The following is a 22,563-nucleotide window of genomic DNA, read 5'->3' as shown; positions in this document are numbered from 1 at the left end:
CTTATATCATGCATCGCGTTCCTTTGACAAAATTTAACACGTGTGAGTACGTGTCCTGAAACTAGTGATACGTGAATTTAAAATAATATTTTAAATTGTCAGTGTTATTAAAATAATAATTATTATTAATTCGTTAACTAATACCAGTGTCAATAAAGTTTAGATTCTCTGTAAAATTTCCTTATAATACTATGAATGATAATTCCCGATAATTATCATTCATTAAATTTCTTCAATAATTCATTAAAAGTGATAGGTATTTACATATTTATTAAAGAAAAATTATCACACGTCAATTTAAATTTGAAATTCTAGTTTATTCGTTAACTAGGTTGCAAAACACGCGATTTACATATTTATCAAAAAATAATGGAGGAAAAGCACATCTCTTGTCTTCAAAAAAATAAATTCAATAATAACAATCGATGTTTTAAAATTTAAACAACATTTTCAAATATCCTTACCTATATTTTGAAAAAATTCTACTTTGTTCAGTACTTAGGTTGCAAAACACACGATTTACTTTTATAAAAAAGCAAATCTATCTTCAAAGAAATAAATTCAATTTAATTTTACACCAACAACGACAATCAATGTTTCAAAATTTAAACGGCAACATTGTGGTACTGGTTGATATAGATTTTCTAATGTATTCGTATTGATGTAAAATAAATGATGTATGTAAGAAAGAATGAGTGGCTCGAGTATGCGTGCAATGAATGAAATGTGGTATAGACTGTGTATATTCACGTGAAAGAAAATAGAACAGAGAGTATAGTTTGAATAGGTCAGTTACAATTTAGTATCGATTGTGAGCAAACGAGTGTACGAGTAACATGAGAAAGTATAAGCGAAATTAGATACATTTCTTCAATAATTTTTCACCCTGATTTATAATATTGTTTAAAACATGCCAAGCCATTTTTCCCCGACATGATCTCCAGGTCATTTGTTATTTTGGCTAAAAATTGGTATATTATCACGCGATATGTCATTACATCGTCAATCCATAAGTAATTAGCTTGTTTAGAGTAGTTATCACACTGTTATACCATTTATGGTACACGTGGCACTGCGATCAGTTCGACTGTAAAAGTCAGTCAGTTCGAAAATTTTCGATTAGTAAAATGAACTAAAAGAGTAGTGACATTTTGCAACGATTGCTCGAATAAGCCATTTTTATGCATCCCTTGCTTTAGAAAAGTCAATCATTACATGCAAGTAATAATTATCGTATATAATAACAATTAAGCAAATTTATGTGCTTTGTTCTATACTGTATTTTATATAATGCCTCATTCTTTCAGTGGAAATATATTTTACAGAATTAAATTTGTCATAAAACATGTTTTCAACGCATTAAATAAATATGTCTGCGTGTGTACCATTTATGGTACACGTGGTCTGCAGCTCAAGTTTGACGTGTACCACAAATGGTACACGTGGCACGGACCTTGTTAACTCTTTGGGGCACGCTAGGATTAAGAGTGTCCCACCATTTTGATGCACCGTAATGCATGGTGGGACATTCTTAGTCCCACCTGGAAATATTGCAATAGCTGCATGCGCGTAAGTTTATATTTCGTCTTATTTACGTAAAGCAGTTGGTAATACCTTCGACAAATGTTATAAATGTACTCGCTTGTGTTGGCAACATTCAACATGCCAGTACAGATTCATCGATTGTTGCAAGTGGAAGGTTTACTGCGACAATCTTTTTTTTCTGGTTTTATGTTTTCACATTTTCGTTTCATTTAAAACGCAATAAAATTTCTATGCAACATGGTTCTATTTTATTATCTGAAATTTATTCCGGAATATTTTCATTTAAATATAATATCCACGAGTAACAAACATCTGCAAGAATTTTTCCTTTCCTTCCCTTTTCGAAATCACTGTATCTACCCGACACGCATATTCATCTGTTGCCAAGAATCGTAAATTAAATGCAATTCGAGCTAGCCTCCTTTTCTCACCCTCGGAATGTGCACGTACACGCGATAAGCTTCGAACAAGAGCAAAAAGGGAAAAAGGTAAAGAAAAAATAAGAAGAGCAAAACAGCAAACGTATTTCCCCCGCGTTAACGCGAGAGTCGAGGTAAAAATTCGCGAAGAATTCGCGTGTTCGCGGAAAGCGCGTTGTTCCACACTCGCAAGTGAACGAAATGAATTATTACTAGACTTTTATTTCTTATTTGCTTGCAGAACGAACTACCGTCCCCATGCTTGGCAGTGCCTTTCCTGGGACCACTTTAGGTGAGTCGCGCGCGTCGCAGTAATGGAAATTTCTCTATTAAAATTTCAGGCAATAAGATTGTTTGCCTTCCATCTTCCACGCTTTGCCACCCAACGGCGTGATTCAAAGCACTCCGCCTCGCGTTTATTATCGGCCGATACCGAGTACCCCGGCGTTTTAACAAGGAGATCGATGGGGCACGGGAGCCTCGGGATGCGCTGAAGATGTCGGCAAAAATTCTTCTTCCTCTTCTTTCACCCACTCAGCGAAGTCGCGGAGTTTCGAGTTAACAAACTTAATTCATGTCGGCCACTGTGGCACCGGTTCAGCGATGGAAGCTGGTCGGAAAATATTCGCGCGGTGTCGCGATCTGTTTTGCATCTGCTTCGAGACTTCAGCGTGAGTGGTGGAAGCTACGAAATTGATTTTCCTTTGCCTTCGTTTTTCTTTCTACCTTTTTATTTTATGTTCCCTTCCTTGTCTCCGGGACTCGAAGGAGAGGTTGTCGCGAGCTTATGTCGCGAGTAGGAAAGAGATGTCGCGAGAGAGTTCATACGGGAATATGAAAGAGTAGGGTAAAAGTTTGGCGGGAAAGGTGAAACTTGGAGGAAGTTCATCGATAGGAGTAGGAACAGGCTTCGTGTCGACTTTACGCGAGTTGGGCCCCCTTTTGCATTTATTTCGAAAATTTTATGTGAGTTGTAGATGTGAGAAGGAATTTATTTATTTTTCTTTTCTTCAGCGTTTTATGGTATTTGTTGCTTGGGAGAGATATCTTGAAGTTCACTGACGGGGATGTTAATAATATTTTTATTGATTTTATATGGTTTATAATTTGTTTCATATTGGCTTTTAAATTTTGTTATAAGTATAATAGATGAAGCAGAGAATTAATGTTTTTTTTATGAATTTATATTTTTTTGGCGTATTAGTTGGAAGACGTATTTTGAAAATCATTCATGGAAATATTAGGGGTTTTAGTATGAATTTTGCACGATTTGTTTTCAAATTTCCTTTTTTCTTATAATTTTATATTTATTTCTTATAATTAGTATAATTATTATTTCATAATTTATTTTTTAACTCGCAATTTTAATCGTTTTTAAATTTTCTTATAATTATTATTTTGTAACTAATATTTTAATTCGCAAATGCAAGTTATCAGTTAATTAATGTCAGGAAAATTAATTTTTCTTTCTTGGATCATTTACATTTATTGGGAAAGATATTTTTAAAGTTCGCTAATAGGGGTATTAAAAGTTGCAGTATCGATTCTATGCAATTTGCAATTAATTTTGTATTTATTCTCGAATTTTGCAACAAGTAAATGTAGGAAGAAATTAATTTCTTTTTCTTGACATAATAAAATTTACAGATAAAGATATTAAAAGTTCTCGTGCTAATTTTTCACGACTCGCGATTCGCTTTACAATTCACTTCTTTTGTTATAAGTATAATAGACGCGAAAGAAAATTCATTTCTTTTTTCCTGAAGAATTTACATTTATTGCTTGGAAGAAAAATTCTAAAGATCGTTGACAGAGATATTAAAAGTTTCTTCGTGCAACTTACAATTAATTTTCCAGTGCTTTTAAAATTTTCTTTTAAGCAGATGCAAGAGAGAATTGATTCTTTCCCAGGACATTTACATTCATTGTGTAACAGAGATATCTAGAAGTTCACGCGTGAATATTCCAGATAGAATAAGAGTAGAACTTTGGTGAAGTTCAGTGATAGAGATATTAAAACTTTTCGTGTAATTCTCACACGAGCTAGAATTTATTTTGCATTCATTTCAGAATTTTACTCCTCTAAGTAGATACAGTAGAAACTTTTGTACACGAACTATGTATTTAGTAGATAGAGAAAAGTGGCCGAAGAGTGGAACACTTTCTTCTGCATTAAACTCTATTTATTTAAATAGAAATCGACAAAATTAGCAGTTTCTTTCAATATTTAAGATTCCCATATCTTTTTAGTTCCAAAGTCACGTGAAATTTTTAACCTAAGTAGCTATGTAGAATTAGATTCTTCTTGCTCCTCAACGTCTGCATATTAGGCTATTTGGATAATGAGGACATGGATATTGGAGTCTACTGTACAACAAAGAATTGGTTATTTTCTTTTCTTATTTTTTGGAGTATTTAACTCATTATTTCTCAAGTTTTTCATGCTAAAAGCCCCATAAAAATGATTGACACTCGTCTCAGATTAAAATTGTATTCAACGTACTTTAACACGAGCAAAATTTGTATAATTTTATTGCGAATAGGACAGGTGCATAATGGCTAATAAAAATTAAATAATTTCACGAAGCATAGTTTCTCGTAATTAAATTATAGTGCAAGTTAAGTATAATACGTACAATAGACCCTTGCTAATATTCCAATGCTTGCTTTGGTGCGAAGAATATCGAGGGAGACTCTATTTCTAGAATTACCGACTGTTATCTCTGATCACAGTGACCAGGTCACAGGTGAAAAAGAGAACCAACGAGGGTAAACGAGATAGAGAATGGCATTTAAGATCTGTTTGCATTACTGGAGTTGTAGATACCGCGACGAGTCGCTCAGCCGAGGCAGTTCCAGGAATTGCTAAGGATGACCGTAGGAATATTACCGAGGGAAAGACCTGAGGATATTAGAGAATATTATTAGGGGTTACTGTATATGTTATTTACTTCAATACTGTATTTTTGACGGTGGTCTAAGATACTTAGTCCTGGAATTTTTGCGAATATTATTAGGAGTTACTGCATCTGTTATTTACTTCAATACTGTATTTTTGACGGTGGTCTAAGATACTTAGTCTTGCAACTATTGCAAATATTAGCTAGGAACTACTATATCTGTTAATTATTTCAATGCTGTATTTTTGACAGTGGTCTACGATACTTAGTCCTGGAATTTTTGCGAATATTATTAGGAATTACTGTATCTGTTATTTACTTCAATACTGTATTTTTGACGGTGGTCTAAGATACTTAGTCCTGGAATTATTGGGAATATTATTAAGGGTTACTGTATCTGTTATTTACTTCAATACTGTATTTTTGACGGTGGTCTAAGATACTTAGTCTTGCAACTATTGCAAATATTAGCTAGGGCTACTATATCTGTTAATTATTTCAATACTGTATTTTTGACGGTGGTCTAAGATACTTAGTCTTGCAACTATTGCAAATATTAGCTAGGGCTACTATATCTGTTAATTATTTCAATACTGTATTTTTGACAGTGGTCTACAATACTTAGTCCTGGAATTTTTGCGAATATTATTAGGAGTTACTGTATCCGTTATTTATTTCAATACTGTATTTTTGACGGTGGTCTAAGGTATTTAGACCTGAGAATATTGCGAATATTAACCAGGGACTACTGTATCTGTTATTTATTTCAATACTGTACTTTTGACAGCGGTTTACAAAAGTTAGTTCTGGGACTATTGCGAATATTAGCCAGGGTTCACTGTATCTGTTATTTACTTCAATACTGTATTTTTGACGGTGATCTATGATACTTATTCCTGGAACTATTGCGAATGACAGCCAGGGACTACAATATAACTGTTATTTACTTCAATACTGTACTTTTGACGGTGATCTACGATACTTAGTCCTGGGATTATTGCGAATATCAGCCAGGAACTACTGTATCTGTTATTTACTTCAATACTGTATTTTTGACGGTGGTCTATGATACTTAATCCCAGGACTATTGCGAATACCAGCCAGGGATTACAATATAACAGTTATTTACTTCAATACTTTTGACAGTGATTTAAGACACTTAGACCGGGCTATTCAGCCAGTGGAGGATTTACGAGGGTTCTGGGCTAGCTCCGGGTCATGCGATCACTGAAAGAAATATTCGTATTAATGGACTGGTAACTCGAAATCACATAGCTAATATTTAACGTCCGAGGATTTATCATATACAAGATACAAAAGAAAGCATAACGCTAAGCTTATCACAGCCAGTCAAAATGACAGATGGATGAAAAAAGAAAAGACCAATCCTAAAAAAAATCGAACAAGAGGAAATATTGGAAAATTGATTACGCGTATACCAAAAGACAAGTCACGCAGTCAAGTGACCAGGGCGATAACATTGAGCGAGGAATTTTAAATCAAAAGTTTAAAAATGGTCATTTAAGCCGTGACAGGTTCAGTGTTAAAGATGGCAAGCAGCTCGTCGCGACGTTGCACTGTCTAATGAATAGGACTTTTGTCCTGTGAGATCCACGAAGAATCTGGCCACGGAAGGTGAAGGCACCTTTTGGCAAGAGGACCGTGATGAATCCCACGGCACTTGCCCCAGAACCTCAGAACGATAAAGCCGAAACGAGATTCTAAGATATTTAATATACCTATTTGCATGGGAGAGATAATAAGCGAATATTTAAAACGGGATAAAAGTTTCGATGAAAAGTTTGATAAAAATTTGTGCATGTTCGATGATGAATACATAAAAACAGCCTTCACGTGGACTTCGCGGGAGCCTCCATTTCTTTCGCGTTTGCTTCAGAATTGTAAATAGGAGGGCCAGAAAATTGATTATTTTCCTCTTCCTTTACATTCGTTGCTCGAAAGAGACATCCTTAACTTTAGCCACGAATATTCGAATGGAATAAAAGTTTCAGCCGAGAGTTTGTTAAAATTTCAATAAAGTTCGACGGCAGATATTTCCGTATTTTCTATACTTTCGCATCGATTTTATACGAGTTCCGATACGTTCTGTATTTGCTACAGAATTTTGCTGTAACTAGGAGTATAAGAGAATTGATTATTCTTTCTCTCGTTTGAAAGTGATATCCTTAAATTCACACGCGAATATCTCGGAGTGGATGAAAGCTCCATTGAAGAGTTCGATAAAAGTTCGACGATAGATACACAGGAAACTTTCGTGTCGATTTTGTTCGCGTTTCAATTCGTTTTGTATCTCCTCTAAAGTTTCATTGTGACTAGAAATATCAGAAAATTGATTATATTTTCTTTTCTTATAGATTTACATTCGCTGTTTAAATTCAAACGTGAATATTCCAAACGCGAGACAACGTATGCATTAGAAAATTTGATGAAATTTTTAAAATAAAAAATTTTCGTGTCGATTTCGTTCGAATTTTAATTAGTTTTGTACTTACTTCAAAATTTCATTGTGACTAGAAATACGAGAAAATTTATTATTAATATTTATTTTCCTTACGGATTTACATTCGCTGTTTAAATTCAAACGCGAATATTCCAAACGTGAAATAATATACGTAATAGAAAATTTGATAAAAATTTGACAATAAAAAGTTTTCCTGTCAATTCGAATTGGATTTCAATTTGTCTCGTGTTCCCTCCAAAATGTTCACTATAGCTAGAAGTATAAAAAATTTAATTAATTTTTTCTCCTACACATTTACACACACTGTTCAAATTCCCGCGTGAATGTTCGAAACGAGATAACAGCTGTACCAGAAATTTGATCAAAATTTATCATACAATTTGATGACGGATTTATCGAAAATTTCTATGTCAATTTTAATTCTGTTTCAATTTGTTTCACGTTTAATTCAAAATATTTTATATATGCACAATAATTAACTTTTTCTCTGGCACAGTTATATTTATTTTTTAAATTCAAACGCGAATATTAAAAATTAAATAAAATTCGCCAAATTCGGCAATATGTATTTAAATATTTTTTTTCTTTTAACCTATATATTTATGTATATATTTTTTTATGTATATTTAGGTGTATTTTTAGGCTTCTGCAATCCATGAATTCCAAATAAAAATTGGCATTATACAAAGCGTTTAAAAAAGAAATTTTATTTTTATCGATGTCTACAGGGTGTTTAATTTAAATTGTCACAACGGAAAATCTGATAAACAGTAATTAAAAGAAAATAAGGTAATGCATATTTTGTAGTATTTTAGTTCATTTTTCAGTATTTATTATTCTCGCATTTCATAGTTAAAAGTATTCAAAAAATAGATAGTTTTCTTTATGACAGTTGTTTGTAGAATTTTATTCTGCTCTCTATTTTGAATTTCGATACGTGTATTTCAGGAAATAAATAATACATAAAAATTCGGCAATGATTATTTTGCTCTCTAACTATTGTTAGTAAGCGTACAATCCAAGTACTCAATATTTTCTATATATGTTTCATTTATAATTCATCGTGCATCACCTATGCAGTTCAGCCTGTCTCAAAACTCAGCTGCAAATAAACTCACGAGTGACACGATTATTTCTTTTAGTTTTTGTGACACCTTTATACCTGTCGTTCGAAAGAGATATCCCCAAATTGACGCGGGAATATTCAATAGCGAGATAAAAGTGTGATGGCAGTGTGTGATAAAAGAGAAGTTCACTACGGGAATAGTTATCGCCTTTCCTTTCTGGAACGCTATGCGCGGGACAGCGGGTGATTCGATAAAGGAAAGTTCTTACGGTGTTATACTTTTCAGTGGTAGACAGATCTAACGTGGATAACGGGGAAACGTACGAGACTTGTGACTTTCCGGAATTTAATTCCAACTTCTCTGGAGATCGACGATTTGATCTAAATCCGGGGCTGAAGTTCGTCCTCGACAGTGTATGCACATACATAAGTGGGTATATTTGCTTGGTAGCCTGTCCCCGAAGTTCCTCCCATAGGACTGCTGGCTGGTTTAGATGTATCGAATAAAAATAAAAGTTTCGCTATTTCGAGTACTAGTCGCCTCTTTCTCTTTTTTTCAATCTCGCTATGGTGGCTTCAAAAAATTGGATAGCTAGATATATAGTTTTTCATGGTTGGTTAATGTGTAGGAATTTTTAGTTTATGTAAGGGATGAAGAGAATTCGAGAAATATTTATGTATATTATTTTTTATCTCACTATGGTAGCTTTAAAAAATTGGCTAGCTAGATATATAGTTTTTTTTATGGTTGGTTAATGTGTAGGACTTTTTAGCTTGTATAAGGGATGAAGAGAATTAGAGAAATATTTATGAGACTTCAAAGGTATGTTGCATGTGATTTATTTTTCTTATATTGTCTTTTATCTCACTATGATGGTTGTAAAAAATTGATTAGCTAGATATATAGTTTTTGATGGTTGGTTAATGTGTAGGAATTTTTAGTTTGTATAAGGGATGAGGAGAATTAAACAAATATTTATGAGACTGCAAAATTATGTTACATATGTTTTATTTTTCTTTCATTATTTTTTATCTTACCATGGTGAGTTTAAAAAATTGATTAATCAAATATATAGTCCTTTTTATAGATGGAAAATGTATAGGGGTAGTTATTTTGTATAAGGGATGAAGAGAATAAGGAAAATATTTATGAGACTGCAAAAGTGTGTTACGCGTGTTTTATTTTTCTTTTATTATTTCTTATCTTACCATGGTGCCTTTAAAAAATTAATTAATTGAATATATAGTCCTTTTTGTAGGTGGATAATGTATATTAATAATTAGTTTGCATAAGGGATGAGGAAAATTCGAGATATATTTATGAGACTACAAAAATATGTTGCATGTATTTTTTTTCTTTTATTATTTTTTATCTTACCATAGTAGCTTTAAAAAATTGATTAGTCAAATATGGTGGATAATGTGTAAGAATAATTAGTTTATATACGGGATGTGAAAAATTGGATATATCTTTATGAGACTGGAAAAGTATGCCGTATCTCTGCGTTGTCTTCATTTATTATTCTTTATCTCACAATAGCTGTTTTAAAAATTGATTAGTCGAATATATACTTTTTCCAGGATTGATTAATGTATAGGAATTTTCAGTTTCTATAGTGGATGAAGAGAATTCGAGATATCTTTACGAGCCTGCAAAAGTATGTTATGTGCACCTTTTTGTTTTATTATTTTTTTTTGTATCTCGCTATGTTGGCTTTAAAAGATTGATTAGTGGAATATATCGTTTTTTCAGGGTTGGTTAATATGTAGGAATTTTTAGTTTGTACGAGGGATGAGTGGAATTCGTAAGAACTTTATGAAACTATCGAGTCTATGTTGCGAGTATTTTTTTGCTTTTATTTTTTTTCCCCTCGTGATGGCTGCTTTAAAAAATTGGCTAGCCATTTACATTTTAAATAACAATTAATACAGCGAATTTAATTTTTTTTTAAATAAAAAATTAAGAATTCTTAACTTTTATAAGGAGCGAGTGAAATTCGCGATATCTTTGTAAGATTGTGTGTGTGTATTACTGGGTTAATCTGTTCCTATATTAAAATATGTAAAGAGTATAATTTTGTACTCAAAGAAGTACTAATCCAATTTATGCAAACTCACCAACAACGTCTACTGGCCAATTTCTATATTAAAATCAATTAATTATCAAAAATTATTAAATAATAAAATCACATATAGGCAGAGAGTTAGTATAAATAAACAATTGCATATTGCTCATTATTTTTTATTGACACTAGCCTACGTATGAAAAATGCAAAATGCATATCTCGCATGCATTGGAGGGTTAATTTTACGTCAAAAGCGTATGCACAGTTTATTTTGAAAATATAAATTAAGAGACTGTCGAGTTTGTCGAAAATATTTATTTTGTTAACAAGAAACGTTCCACTGGGTGCTAAATTAAAAATTAATAATTAATGTGTTTACCGTGACAACAGCAATGTGCTAGGTTAATTGTTTCTAGTAGACGTAAGTACTTTGGTAGACTTTCTTTGTTATCTTGCTTTACATAATTATCAATGTCACATTAATGTCAAGTACACTGTTCGTATTTTATTTTAACGTGATAAGAACATTTTATTATGGTCTTTTAGTTCTTTCCTGCATCAATTAGGTAATAATTTCTTATGCTAGATATTTAGAAGATCGCTGTATAAATTAAAAAAAGAAAACAATGTTTTCAAGTGATAGTACTTTTCAACTGCTTTATTATATTATTTTTATCATAGATAATTAGGTTAATGAAATATCAAGCATTTTCCAAAAATACAAATTTCAAAAAGCACGATAAATTGCAAAATTCGTTATCCTCTTTAATATCGTCTCTCGTAATTTCGCAATTCCTTTCTGTATCCATTTCATTATCGTAGCAATGTTTAACTTTCATCCCATTTACAATTGCATTATCCACGATTACGTAAGCACTTGATTTCATTCGACTCCTGTGTCCAGAATCGTCCAAATTGCCTCTGTTAAATCAATATTCAACATTGATTAGAGACAGTATTTATTTTGTCTTTGTAAACAAACATTAATTATATTGTGGCCCGTGTGTGACTATGAAATTGATCGAGAGGTACAGGTAATAGGAAAAACCCTAATTTTAAATAGAACGTTTACCTGAACCAATTCTGGCTACGGTCAATAATTATTGTACATTGATTATATCGGTTCCAACTATTTGTTACACTTCATACAACTGTATAGTAATTATTTTACGTTACGTATTTATAATTACGCAATTATTTCAAATTTATTCTTTTCATATAGTTCGTGATATCTTCACGATAATTTCTATAAAAATTCTGAACAGTGCACTGTGTTGTCTTCGAATGCAACATTTATGTGAACGAATCGTGGCTGAAGTCATCAATTATGGAGATACTAAAGTGGTTACAGTTACATGTCTCACTCTGTATAATACATTACAGATTAACTATTCCCTAGTGTCTGCAAATAATTGATCTGAATATAACTCCTTTCACCTATTTTTTATCATATCCTAGGATTATTTTGTAAATTAATTTTAAACAGTACATTATGTATTTAGTTCCCTATGAATGTAAAATTCGTCTAAACCAGTCGTGGTTGAAGTCATCAATTATAGAATTACCAGAGTGGTTGCAGTTACTTGTCTCATTGTGTATAATACATTAGGTATTGATCATTCCAAAGTGTTTGTAATTACTATATAATTGTGGAATTGGTTTCATGAGTGAGGGACAGTGAGGTATGTGTGTGGATATGTATGTAATTGTTACATACAATGTTAGGATATTTGTTTCACGTGCGAAAGGACAATCTTATGGTTGGAATGTTCTGTGATTGTTATGGGAAGGAGTCAGTTACTGCAAGTGAACGAGGTAGTACAGGGTAAACAGAAAGTACACAGTGAGCTGAGAGAGTACTTAGTACTCTTATAATAGCAAGAAAACATGGTCTAGATTAACCATAATTATTAACTTCATAGTTTTCTTAAAATAAATTTACTTAGTGTCCATTATCGTTCAAGTTACTCACGATAATTAACGCAACAGTAGTTAACCTGGTTTGTTCCTTGCTATACCTCATAGGATAATTTGTAAATAAATTTTGAACAGTGTATTATGTCCCTTCGAATGTAATATTCATCTAAACCAATTATGGACATAGTAATTAATTATCAAACGGGGTACAGAAACACTGTATTTAAATATATGATATGTTAATTATTATCACACACCTGTAATTGCTAATTGTAATTGATTAATTTTTTTCTCTGCTATATCTTAGAGATTTTTAGATAATTACAGAACTTTATATAAAATTTAGAATAGAAGATTATATAGTTTCTTTTAAATATAACATTCACCCGAACCAATATACCCGAATGACAGTATATCGGTAATTATATAATTAATTACAGAGCCAATACAACGGTTACTACGCCGATTAATACTCCATAAATTAATTGCTGTAACGTGTCTATAATTACGGTATAATTTATGAAGTTTACCAAATATTATTTGCTGTCAAACTACCGAGCTCGATATAATTCAGTTAATTTTAATTTTATGATATCACAGTGGTCATTGTACAAAAAAAAAAAAAAAAAATGGAAAATGTGGAAATATAGACAAGATTGAAACGTTGAGAAAATTGGACAGGAAAGTAAATCTTAAATTCGAAGCGATGTCGAACAGTTTTTGATAACCTAGCTTTGAATTCATATCGTAATGTCACGAAGGTACCTGCCGCTGCCAGGCTGCACTGTTATCGGAAAACAATTTTTCGATGCTGTGCAAGAATCGAAGGTGGAACGGCCGATTCGACTAATTACGATGTCAACAGCTCGGCTCGACGATTAATGCGGGATTTCGTGGCCGATTCAACACTGATTTCTGCTCTCGCTGCGTTTGGTTAAGTGTTGCACAAGGGCTTAGCTTTTCCTCTCTTTTAATTGATTTTCGTCGGATGAATATAAATAGGGAGTTTAATTTGGATTTATCATCAGCTACGCTTTTATCACGAATCATTAACTTTAGCCTGACGATTATTTCTCCACCGTGTTATCCTTCGTGGCGAATATTTCCCTTGTTTTCGTGTTTTGTCTAAAAATGTTTGTTCCTGTATCGATAAAGGTATAAATTAATAAGTAGAATTAGCAGAGATACGTTTTCGAGTTTATAAATATTGGTATTGGTATTGATAATTATTATTGTATTCGCAGAAAATATTTCTTTTGTGGTTTATTTATTTATTTGTTTTTTAATTTTGATTGAGGAATTAATGGAGATATAAGATAATAGGTAAAATTAGCTGAGATACGTTTTAAAGTTTTTGAAAATTAGTATTGGTATTAATAACGATTACTATATTTGCAAAATTTCTTTTATGGTTTATTTTTCTCGTTTCGTAATTCTGGTTAAGGAATTATTTTGTTAATCATTTTTTTGCAAATGTATTTATGAATTGCTAAATATCTTTGCAAATTTTTCGAAATTGGTATTATAATTAACCCTTTGCACTTGATGATTTTTTGACTTTTTGAAGAAGAGTAGGAGTTCAAAGATTTTATGCTATGAAGCTGACGATATTTTTTTGAGCAGTAAATAACAACTCGTATAATAATTAACACGTAGAGTTATTTGATTTCGATACCTCGCACACCGTTACATTATTTTAAATTTGACATATTAATTAATATCGATCTTCGAAATTTTATCAAATGGCGACTGAAGGGCGTTCCTTTCGAGTGCAAAGGTTTAATAAGGGTTGCGAATAGTAACTTGGTATATCTTAGATATTCGACTCACTTTAGTTCCTTCAATTTATATGTACAATTATTCGTGTATAGCGGAAAATAAAGAATTTCGAATAAAATTATTTTACATACATATTTAAATGAAATAAAGGAAAATAAATATTTAACTGCACCGTTACGTAAAATAACTAAGTTATTAAATAAATATAAAAAGAGAGTGCAGTGTGTGTTCCAAGATACGCCATAGCGAGCTGATTTTCATCTTCCAGTTATGGTTCATACTCCGCAACCCTTTTTCCCAAGTGTCACCCACTCCCTACGAACGGCGACATAAAACCCCCTTTTATACCAAACAGACGTGGAGTATATATAAAACTACAAATACCTGAAAGTAAAGGATACTGTATAAACTTCTTTTTCCCAGCCAACTTTTTATGTATCCTATAAAACTCCGATCTACGATATTATTATCAGAGACTTCTTGATGTACGTATGTACATAGATATATGACAGGATTCGTGTTTCCCTTTTTGCATTTTAAAATTATAATCGTCCCTTTAATGGAAGATAAATTGAAAAATTAGAAATTTTATATATTTTAAAAAATCTTGTAAAAATTTGCTAATATTAGTATAAAAAATATTATAAATATTTACAGATATTATAGAAATAAAATATTACAGAAAAATATTATAGATAGATATTATTAGAGATTTTTATAGATATTGTACATGGGTATATAGAAGAATTCGCGTGTTTTGTGTTTTATAGTTATAATCGTCCCTTTTATCAAAGGCAAGTTAAAAAGTTACAAGAGTTTTTCATTTCTATAAATTTTAAGAAGAACGAGTAAATAAAATAGATAAAATAAAGGAAATTGGGATTAAAAGCAACGTAGTTGTAAACAGCGCTTGTTTAGTTGGTTAAAATTCTGATTAGTAGGTTTATTAAGGAGACTAGCATCTTTAATTGTAAATTCTCAGCCAATAGCTGTTGGAATGTAATGTGTAATGGATGGAAAGATTCTCTACAAACTCCATTTCGCAACCCCTTTTCGTTCCCTACCAAATTACGAAATTCCTGCTAGTGTTCATTTGGCGTTCTAACTTCCTACAAGATTCTGTAACTTTCCAGTAGCATCTTCCGAGCTAATATCAGTTTTAAGATGCTTTTTGAGTTCCCGGACGTGCGTGTAATCCTGACTTTAACGAACTTCAGGGTATCAAGTTAATTTCTTATTATCCAGTTGCAACGTTTCCTTATTTTCGTCCCTGCTCGACGGCCATTTCCTTAACACCTGAATAAAATTCAAAAGTGTTTTTCGCCTTGCAAGAATGTTTCATTTTATTAAGCTGGTGGAATGAAGGTATTAAGTTTTAATACATCCAGCTATGAAAAATAGAAAATTTTCTCGATTATTTAGTTTCCAGGCAATGAGGATATTTTAGTACATCGAGTTATATAAGAATAATTAGAGACAAAATAATTGGATTGAAAATTTATCGGAGTATAGCTAGATTACGTTTAGGTTAGTACGCAATATAGCAAATCGATAGGAATTAAAATTGTTGTAAATTATAGTAATATAGAAAAATTTTCACGTTGTTACGTTAATAATAAAAATAGTAAATTATTAAATTATTTAAAGCTACAAATTTCTAAATTAAAGTAGAAGCGAAAGTACTAGGAAAATTATATTTTAAAATTATTATAAATTAAAATAAAAATAATGGTACTGGAAAAAATACCTCACGTTTCTTTTTATCAGCAGAATCAAACAATGGAAATTCAAATGAAATATCACGGTAAGAAATTTTTTTTAATAAAATTAGTTCATAAAATATTCCAATCTATAATTTAAAAAAATAAAGATTAATTTAAATTTAAATTCAGATTTAAATATTTTAAAAATAGTACAGGAATTTAGGATTTACTGAAATACTAAACTCTATTTTTAATAATATTTTTATTCCATAATTTTATTGTTTGCAATTGTACTTTATAATTTTCAATGATAAATATATTTTTTTAATAATTTCCAAATTATTTTCAGTAATACTGTAGGACATTTAGAGTCGTAAATATATATTTCTGTACATAAAAATATTTTTAAAACAACGTAAGTAGATAGCAGCTACTATAGCTACAGGGCTAATACGGACGATTTTCATCATAATTTAATACGGTAGCGTTGCTAGTAAATGGCCTTAAAGATGATATAACGGTAATATAACGATAAATTTAACGCGAGAATGTTAATTCGTGTTAGCATGAAATATGTGGCGAATTTGAATACGTTCCACATAAAGTCCGAAGACCAAGTTTAAAGACCACGTATACGTTCTATTACGAAGTCCGAGTATGTCCCCTATGCAGCCTGGTAAATGTTCAAATGGAATTTTCGAATAATTCCACAGGCATCAGGTACGGAATAATTTTGAATTCGATATTCCTTTTATTACTTAGATTTAATTATTCAATTTTCCCATTTTAATCTGCAAATTCATCGAATAATATCACCGAAATTGTAATAATTGAAATTGTAATATAAGCGATATAATTTTGTAGAATTATTAATATTATTAATACGAATTTAAAAAGAGATATTCATTTTAAAAATTATTAAAAGCAATTAAAAGTCCTCAACATTAATCGACTAATGGGTCCAATAAAAATATATACGACTCATCAACGATAAAATTCATAATTCTGCAAATTTTATTAGTGTCTCCCAGCCTGGAATAAAAAGTCCAGAGTTTCTTAGCAAGTTTTCCAAGTTTCTCACTGCGTTTCTCTGCTTTTGATATTAATACTAATGCGAGTTTAAATGCAGCAATTGCTATTAAAACTAGGAACATTTATACGTAATTCTAATTAAATCGGTTCCTCGATATTTTTTGTTAGTTCTTTTAATAGCGATTCAAAGATGCGTAAGGAAATTTATGAGGTCGTTTTAATAGAAAATATACCATTACTGGAGCGAATTTTATGACAAAATGGATGATGGTAAATTGATGATTACGAGTTCAAAAGCAGATGTGTAAATCGTGACCCGGTTTGTAGAAGTGGTCTAAAAACTAACTGTCATTTGTCTCTGTAGCTGTTATTGACCAGGGCTGACGAGTCAATTAGAACCCAAGTGCGAAACTTACCGAGTCGGTAATGAAATGCAGATCTGCGTTCGTCATTTTCAACGGTTATCAATTATGCCGTATGATAATCGAATCCTGGATGTAAATAGGTTAGGCGTTCTTTGAGTTTAATATTGAAAACCTATGTAACGTTGTAGTAAGTTTGATCATTCTGAAAAGAAAAAGAAATTTTTATTCTTGTCGAATATATAATAATATAGAGAAAAATTTCTAATTTGTTTAGAAGTAATTACAGTTGCTATTAATTATATTTTGTGGGGAATGTTATAGTTAAAAATAATTTTTTATAAATGAATTCTGGGGATTAATTCTCTAAAAAGTAATTTTCCAAGAATTAATTTTCTTGGAAATAATTTCTCAAGAATTAATTTTCTTGAAAATAATTTTTCAAGAATTAATTCTACAATAATTGATTTTCCAAGAATTAATTTTCTGGAAAATAATTTTCCAAGAATTAATTCTACAATACTTAATTTTCCAAGAATTAATTTTCTGGAAAATAATTTTCCAAGAATTAATTTTCTGGAAAATAATTTTTCAAGAATTAATTTTCTGGAAAATAATTTTTCAAGAATTAATTTTCCAAGAATTAATTCTCTGGAAAATAATTTTACAAATATTAATTTTCTTGAAAATAATTTTCCAAGCATTTATCTTCCAATAATTAATTTTCCAAGAATTAATTTTCTGGAAAATAATTTTTCAAGAATTAATTCTCTGGAAAATAATTTGTCAAACATTAATTTTCTGGAAAATAATTTTCCAAGCATTCATCTTCCAATAATTAATATTCTGGAAAATAATTTTCCAAGCATTCATTTTCCAATAATTAATTTTCCAAGAATTAATTTGCTTGAAAATAATATTCCAGAAATTCATTCTTGGACGTATTTGCAAGTGTGAATGAAGTATGTTTCGCAAAGATATAATTTCTAGCGAGGTAATTAAAATGGTAGCTTTAAATCTAAATCAAGCCTGCGAACGTTGAATATTGATTTTGTATCTAGTTATTGATCTTTGTTTTTACATTGTGCAAGCAGCTACGTTTCATACAGTGACTGAGTATTTGAACATTCTCGACACGTCCTACCAGTAAAATCAATAATTCTAGCTTAACTTGTAAAAAACAAAAAAGCCATTCGAACATGAAAGTGATATTAATTCGCAAACTAGGTCAAATGCGTTATGTGTCCATCGAATTTGTTTCTACCGCTTCTATATCCTGCAATTGTCGAATTTGAATAGCGTGAATGAAAACAGTAGTGTAGAAAATGCTACTAATAAATCACTATTTACTCTATTCGCAGTAAAATGCTTCGTCGATTTAAATTAATTTTTTAACGCGAAAGATGAGATGCGTTTGCTGAATAAAAGAATGAAAACGTAACACGAAATATTAATATTTTGGAGATTCTGTCTTATATTCCGTAATTAAAAGCTGAACGAAACAGAATATTCATTTTATGCGCAATTGATTTAATTAACAGATAAACCAATCGGGAGGCGAAGTTCGTTAATTGGAAATATAATCAAGCGGAAGGCAATCTGACTCATTTCCAAATTAGGTTTCCTGGAAAACATGGTATCTAATTCCAAGAAATTTAATTATCTGGCTCATTTCTCTGTCAGTGGTCAAAGGACTCTAGAGAAAATATTTGAATCTCTCTTATTAATCATTGTTATGTTAAAACGCTTGTGAGAAAATAGAGTGAGCATGAAAGATTGTTAGGAATTTATTAAAATCCTTAAGAATTATTATTTCATTCGAAATTATCGTTCATGAAATTATATTTTTGTCGCATATTTCGATGAATAATTTAATTGTAATTAAGTGACTTTTATTCTATTTGTTATTATTTACTTTTGCAAGGGATCCTACAAGTCATATTTAGATCAGAGGATTAAAACGATTAGTACACATATTATCTCATTTTCTACCAATATCCAAACAGTTTCCAACCAATTTAGTATCAGTAAATTTCAGAAATTTATAAGAACCTACCCTTCCCCATGAACCATCGTCACAAATAGCCAGAAACAAGAAACCCTCTTCCAACTCGCTATAGCACCCCATCCTTTCTTTCCAAATATCTCGAATCGCGAAATTCCGTAAACCAAAACATCTAAACCTCTCTTCAGACCCATCAACACAAACCTTCTTCACTCGCTTCATCACTTGACCCATCATTCCAACCTAAACTACCCAAAGCATCTTGCTAATATCAATCCAATCAATTTCCAGCCAATTTACCACCACCAAATTCCATAAACTTAGAACCTACCCTTCCCCATGAACCATCGTCACAAATACTCAGAAACAAGAGACCCTCTTCCAAATCGCCATAGTACGCCATCGTTTTCCCCATACACCTCAAATCACACACTTGCAAAACCCAAAACACCGAAACCTATTTTCAGTACACTCAAGTACAGTACACTCGGTACATTAGATACACTCGCACCTACCCTTTTACGCTAACCTTCTCCAATTGCTACTCCATCACTGGACCCGTCATCCCAACGCAAAGCACCCAAAGCACCTAATATCGCTCGGTACACAGCTATTCCGAAACGAAACACTCTTCACTGCCTACTACCGGTGACCTAGAAATCAGTCACGAACTCGTCCCTACCCCAAACCCGAGCGAAACCTAATCGAAAACGACCTGAGAATTTCTCTGGTTATGTCGACAGAAGCACTGGAGGATGGGTTCCCGGAGGAGCGGGCCCGGCGGGAGCCGGGCGAACGCCGGCGTTCTAAAGGAACGGGCCAACATGTCGTTCATGCTGGTGGTCATGTTCTTCGCCGTGTTCGGGCTGATCGTCTTCACGGAGATATTCCTGATCGACGAGAGGCGTGGAGTGGGCGTAGGTGGCACCGGGGCTCTAGGAGGTCACAGGAGCGGACATCGATTGCCGGCTGCGCCCGATCGGCCGGATTACGGGGAAATCGGAGTAAGTACGCAATTAGGACCATCTGTATCCACTTAATTAAGCGCCGCCATGGCGATATGAATCTCCATGCTAAACCTAGCAGCTGTACCGCTAACAAATGTCACGGGGGCTTTGGAAACTCGTTGCACGGCACCGACTGGCAGCGCAGGGTACCGGAAGTAGCGGAACCCCGATTAACCGTCTACGTTCAACGAATTATTTACTGGCGTTCGATGGACCGTTCGTCCGGGACCAGGCGCTGTTTATTTCTGTTTTGTTAACCGCTTTAATCGCCGTTAGTCGCGGGCAAATATTGATCCGCTTGGAACCCAGGGTGGGATTACCGGAAGAAAAAGCGGGAAAATAGTTCGCCCTTATTTGGTCACCGATCGCGGTGACACGGCCAGCGTTTCAGGCGATTCGGGTATGTGTTCAGCCGATACCGGAACAGGCAAATATCGCTGTTTTCGACGCAGCGCAGAGAATGCAACGGAATAAACGTCCCTGCTCGGTGCGCTACTGTTTGGTAACATTACGTCCGATAATTCGAGTTTTTCACCGCTCGGCTACGAGTTTTATCGGTTAGATATATCGCGGGCACGTGATATATCGCGTAAGAGGATTATTAGCGCGAATGGCTGGGATTTTCGAGATTTAATTTACATACGTTGTTCATTGAACCTGGATAAAACGATAATCGATGAATCGATGGGATTAAGTAGATTGGAAGCTAATTTTTAAATTCTCGAAACTCCAATTTAATATTTTACGAGATTTTAAGAGCCGGTTTTAGGAAATTAAGAGGAAAATTAAAAGGATTGGCTTTATTTTCGTCCTTTCAAGGAATATAATATTAAAGGCGTGTACATATGTAAAGGTATATATCCGAACTTTGAATATCAACAAAGTTATAAGTACCTGGAGTGTTTGACGATGAAAACTCTCGAAAATTTCAAGTACCCGTTTAAATCAGTGACGAATATTCTGTTTTAAGAACGGAAATCGCGGTTCAGATGATTAATTATTAAATTAATTATTGGCCATAATTAGACGAAATAGAAACAGAAGTACCTTTTTCAGGTCTCTGTTCGAGAATACCAACTCGAACTCTTTCTCAATTTATCGTTCCTTTCTTCTAATTTTTGTTTCCTTTTCGATGTTACATTTACTGGCAAGTCTTCTAGAAAATACCCTTGACGACGAAGAAACAGGATATTTTTTCTCCGTTTATAGATTTTGTTACAAGAATTTCAAACTACCAAGTGAAGAACAAAGTTCCGAAGCTTATAACTTTCTTGCAATTAGATTTCAATGAGTTTCGAACTTCCGACAATTCATTGACCCCATCCTGGTATATCGAGAATGATCATTCACCGATCATGCTATTAGAATACCGATATTCTTGATATAATAATCAAAACAATATTTTATCGAAATAATTTTTGATATAAAAATCACATAAATTTGATATCATATCTTCTATAATTTCATGCTCGGATTAAAATTGTTCTAGTTAAAATCAATTGTTCTTTAGAAATTCTGGAATACACTGAAAATTCTAACTATTAAATCGCGATAAATAAAAATAACTCGAAATTAAAGTCACCGTTTATTCGTTTTATTTTCTTTCTTTTTAGTACTCTGAACGTGAATGGATTTTTTGGTTTCGCGTTATTGGAATCGCGCTCCATCGCTTTGGTATCCAGACAAAGACTATAATATTGTATCCCTTTGTCTCTGCATGGAACACGGTAAACGGTCCGCGATGTCACCTCGTAACGAGCGTGCATATCGAATTATGGCACCGTGTATCCGCGTGTACACACGCCGTGGCTGTACCAACGTTTACGATACTTGTTAGGTGGATAACGATAACGTCGGTATCGCTGTCGACGTATGTGGAACGTGTCTTACAAAAAGAGATATTGTAGCGAGAAGTAGAGACAGTTGATAGAGTGAGTTGGTTATCGCGAATTTTGTTCTCGATTTATGGATGTGGTCGTAGGAGAAGAGGTATAGTAGCAGAATGGTATAAACTTGATGGACGTCGCGTACGATGATGATAACGATACGAGAGAAATTAACGAAATCGTTGATAACAGGAAAATTATGAAAAGGGAAAACACGAAAAAAATATATTTATGCTCCTTATTTAGATTTTTTTAATTTAAAAAATTTTTTTCCCTAAACTTTCTTGCGTTTCTTTAAATCCCGGTAATAAATCATTACTATTAATTTTCAAACCTAACTTTAATAATCATAGGAAAATTTATAAAATTATTTATTAATTTTAATTTTTATGAT

The 22,563-nt window shown here is 32.5% G+C and overlaps 1 protein-coding gene across 1 annotated transcript in view; it reads left to right on the top strand.

The window, feature by feature from the left end:
• Positions 1-2,239: 2,239 nt before the first annotated feature.
• Positions 2,240-22,563, top strand: part of LOC108553098 (uncharacterized) — a 53,997-nt gene continuing 33,673 nt past the window's right edge. The window contains exons 1-2 of the mRNA XM_017907866.1: positions 2,240-2,256; positions 20,020-20,280. Of these exons, the coding sequence (XP_017763355.1) occupies positions 20,032-20,280 (249 nt within the window). The 5' untranslated portion in view covers positions 2,240-2,256; positions 20,020-20,031. The remainder of the gene's footprint in view (positions 2,257-20,019; positions 20,281-22,563) is intronic.

This window comes from Eufriesea mexicana, unplaced genomic scaffold (assembly GCF_001483705.2).
Source record: "Eufriesea mexicana isolate 0111107269 unplaced genomic scaffold, ASM148370v2 scaffold33, whole genome shotgun sequence".
Lineage (NCBI taxonomy): Eukaryota > Metazoa > Arthropoda > Insecta > Hymenoptera > Apidae > Eufriesea > Eufriesea mexicana.
Note: the sequence above shows the minus strand (reverse complement) of the source record. Positions and strands in the feature narration are given on the sequence as shown.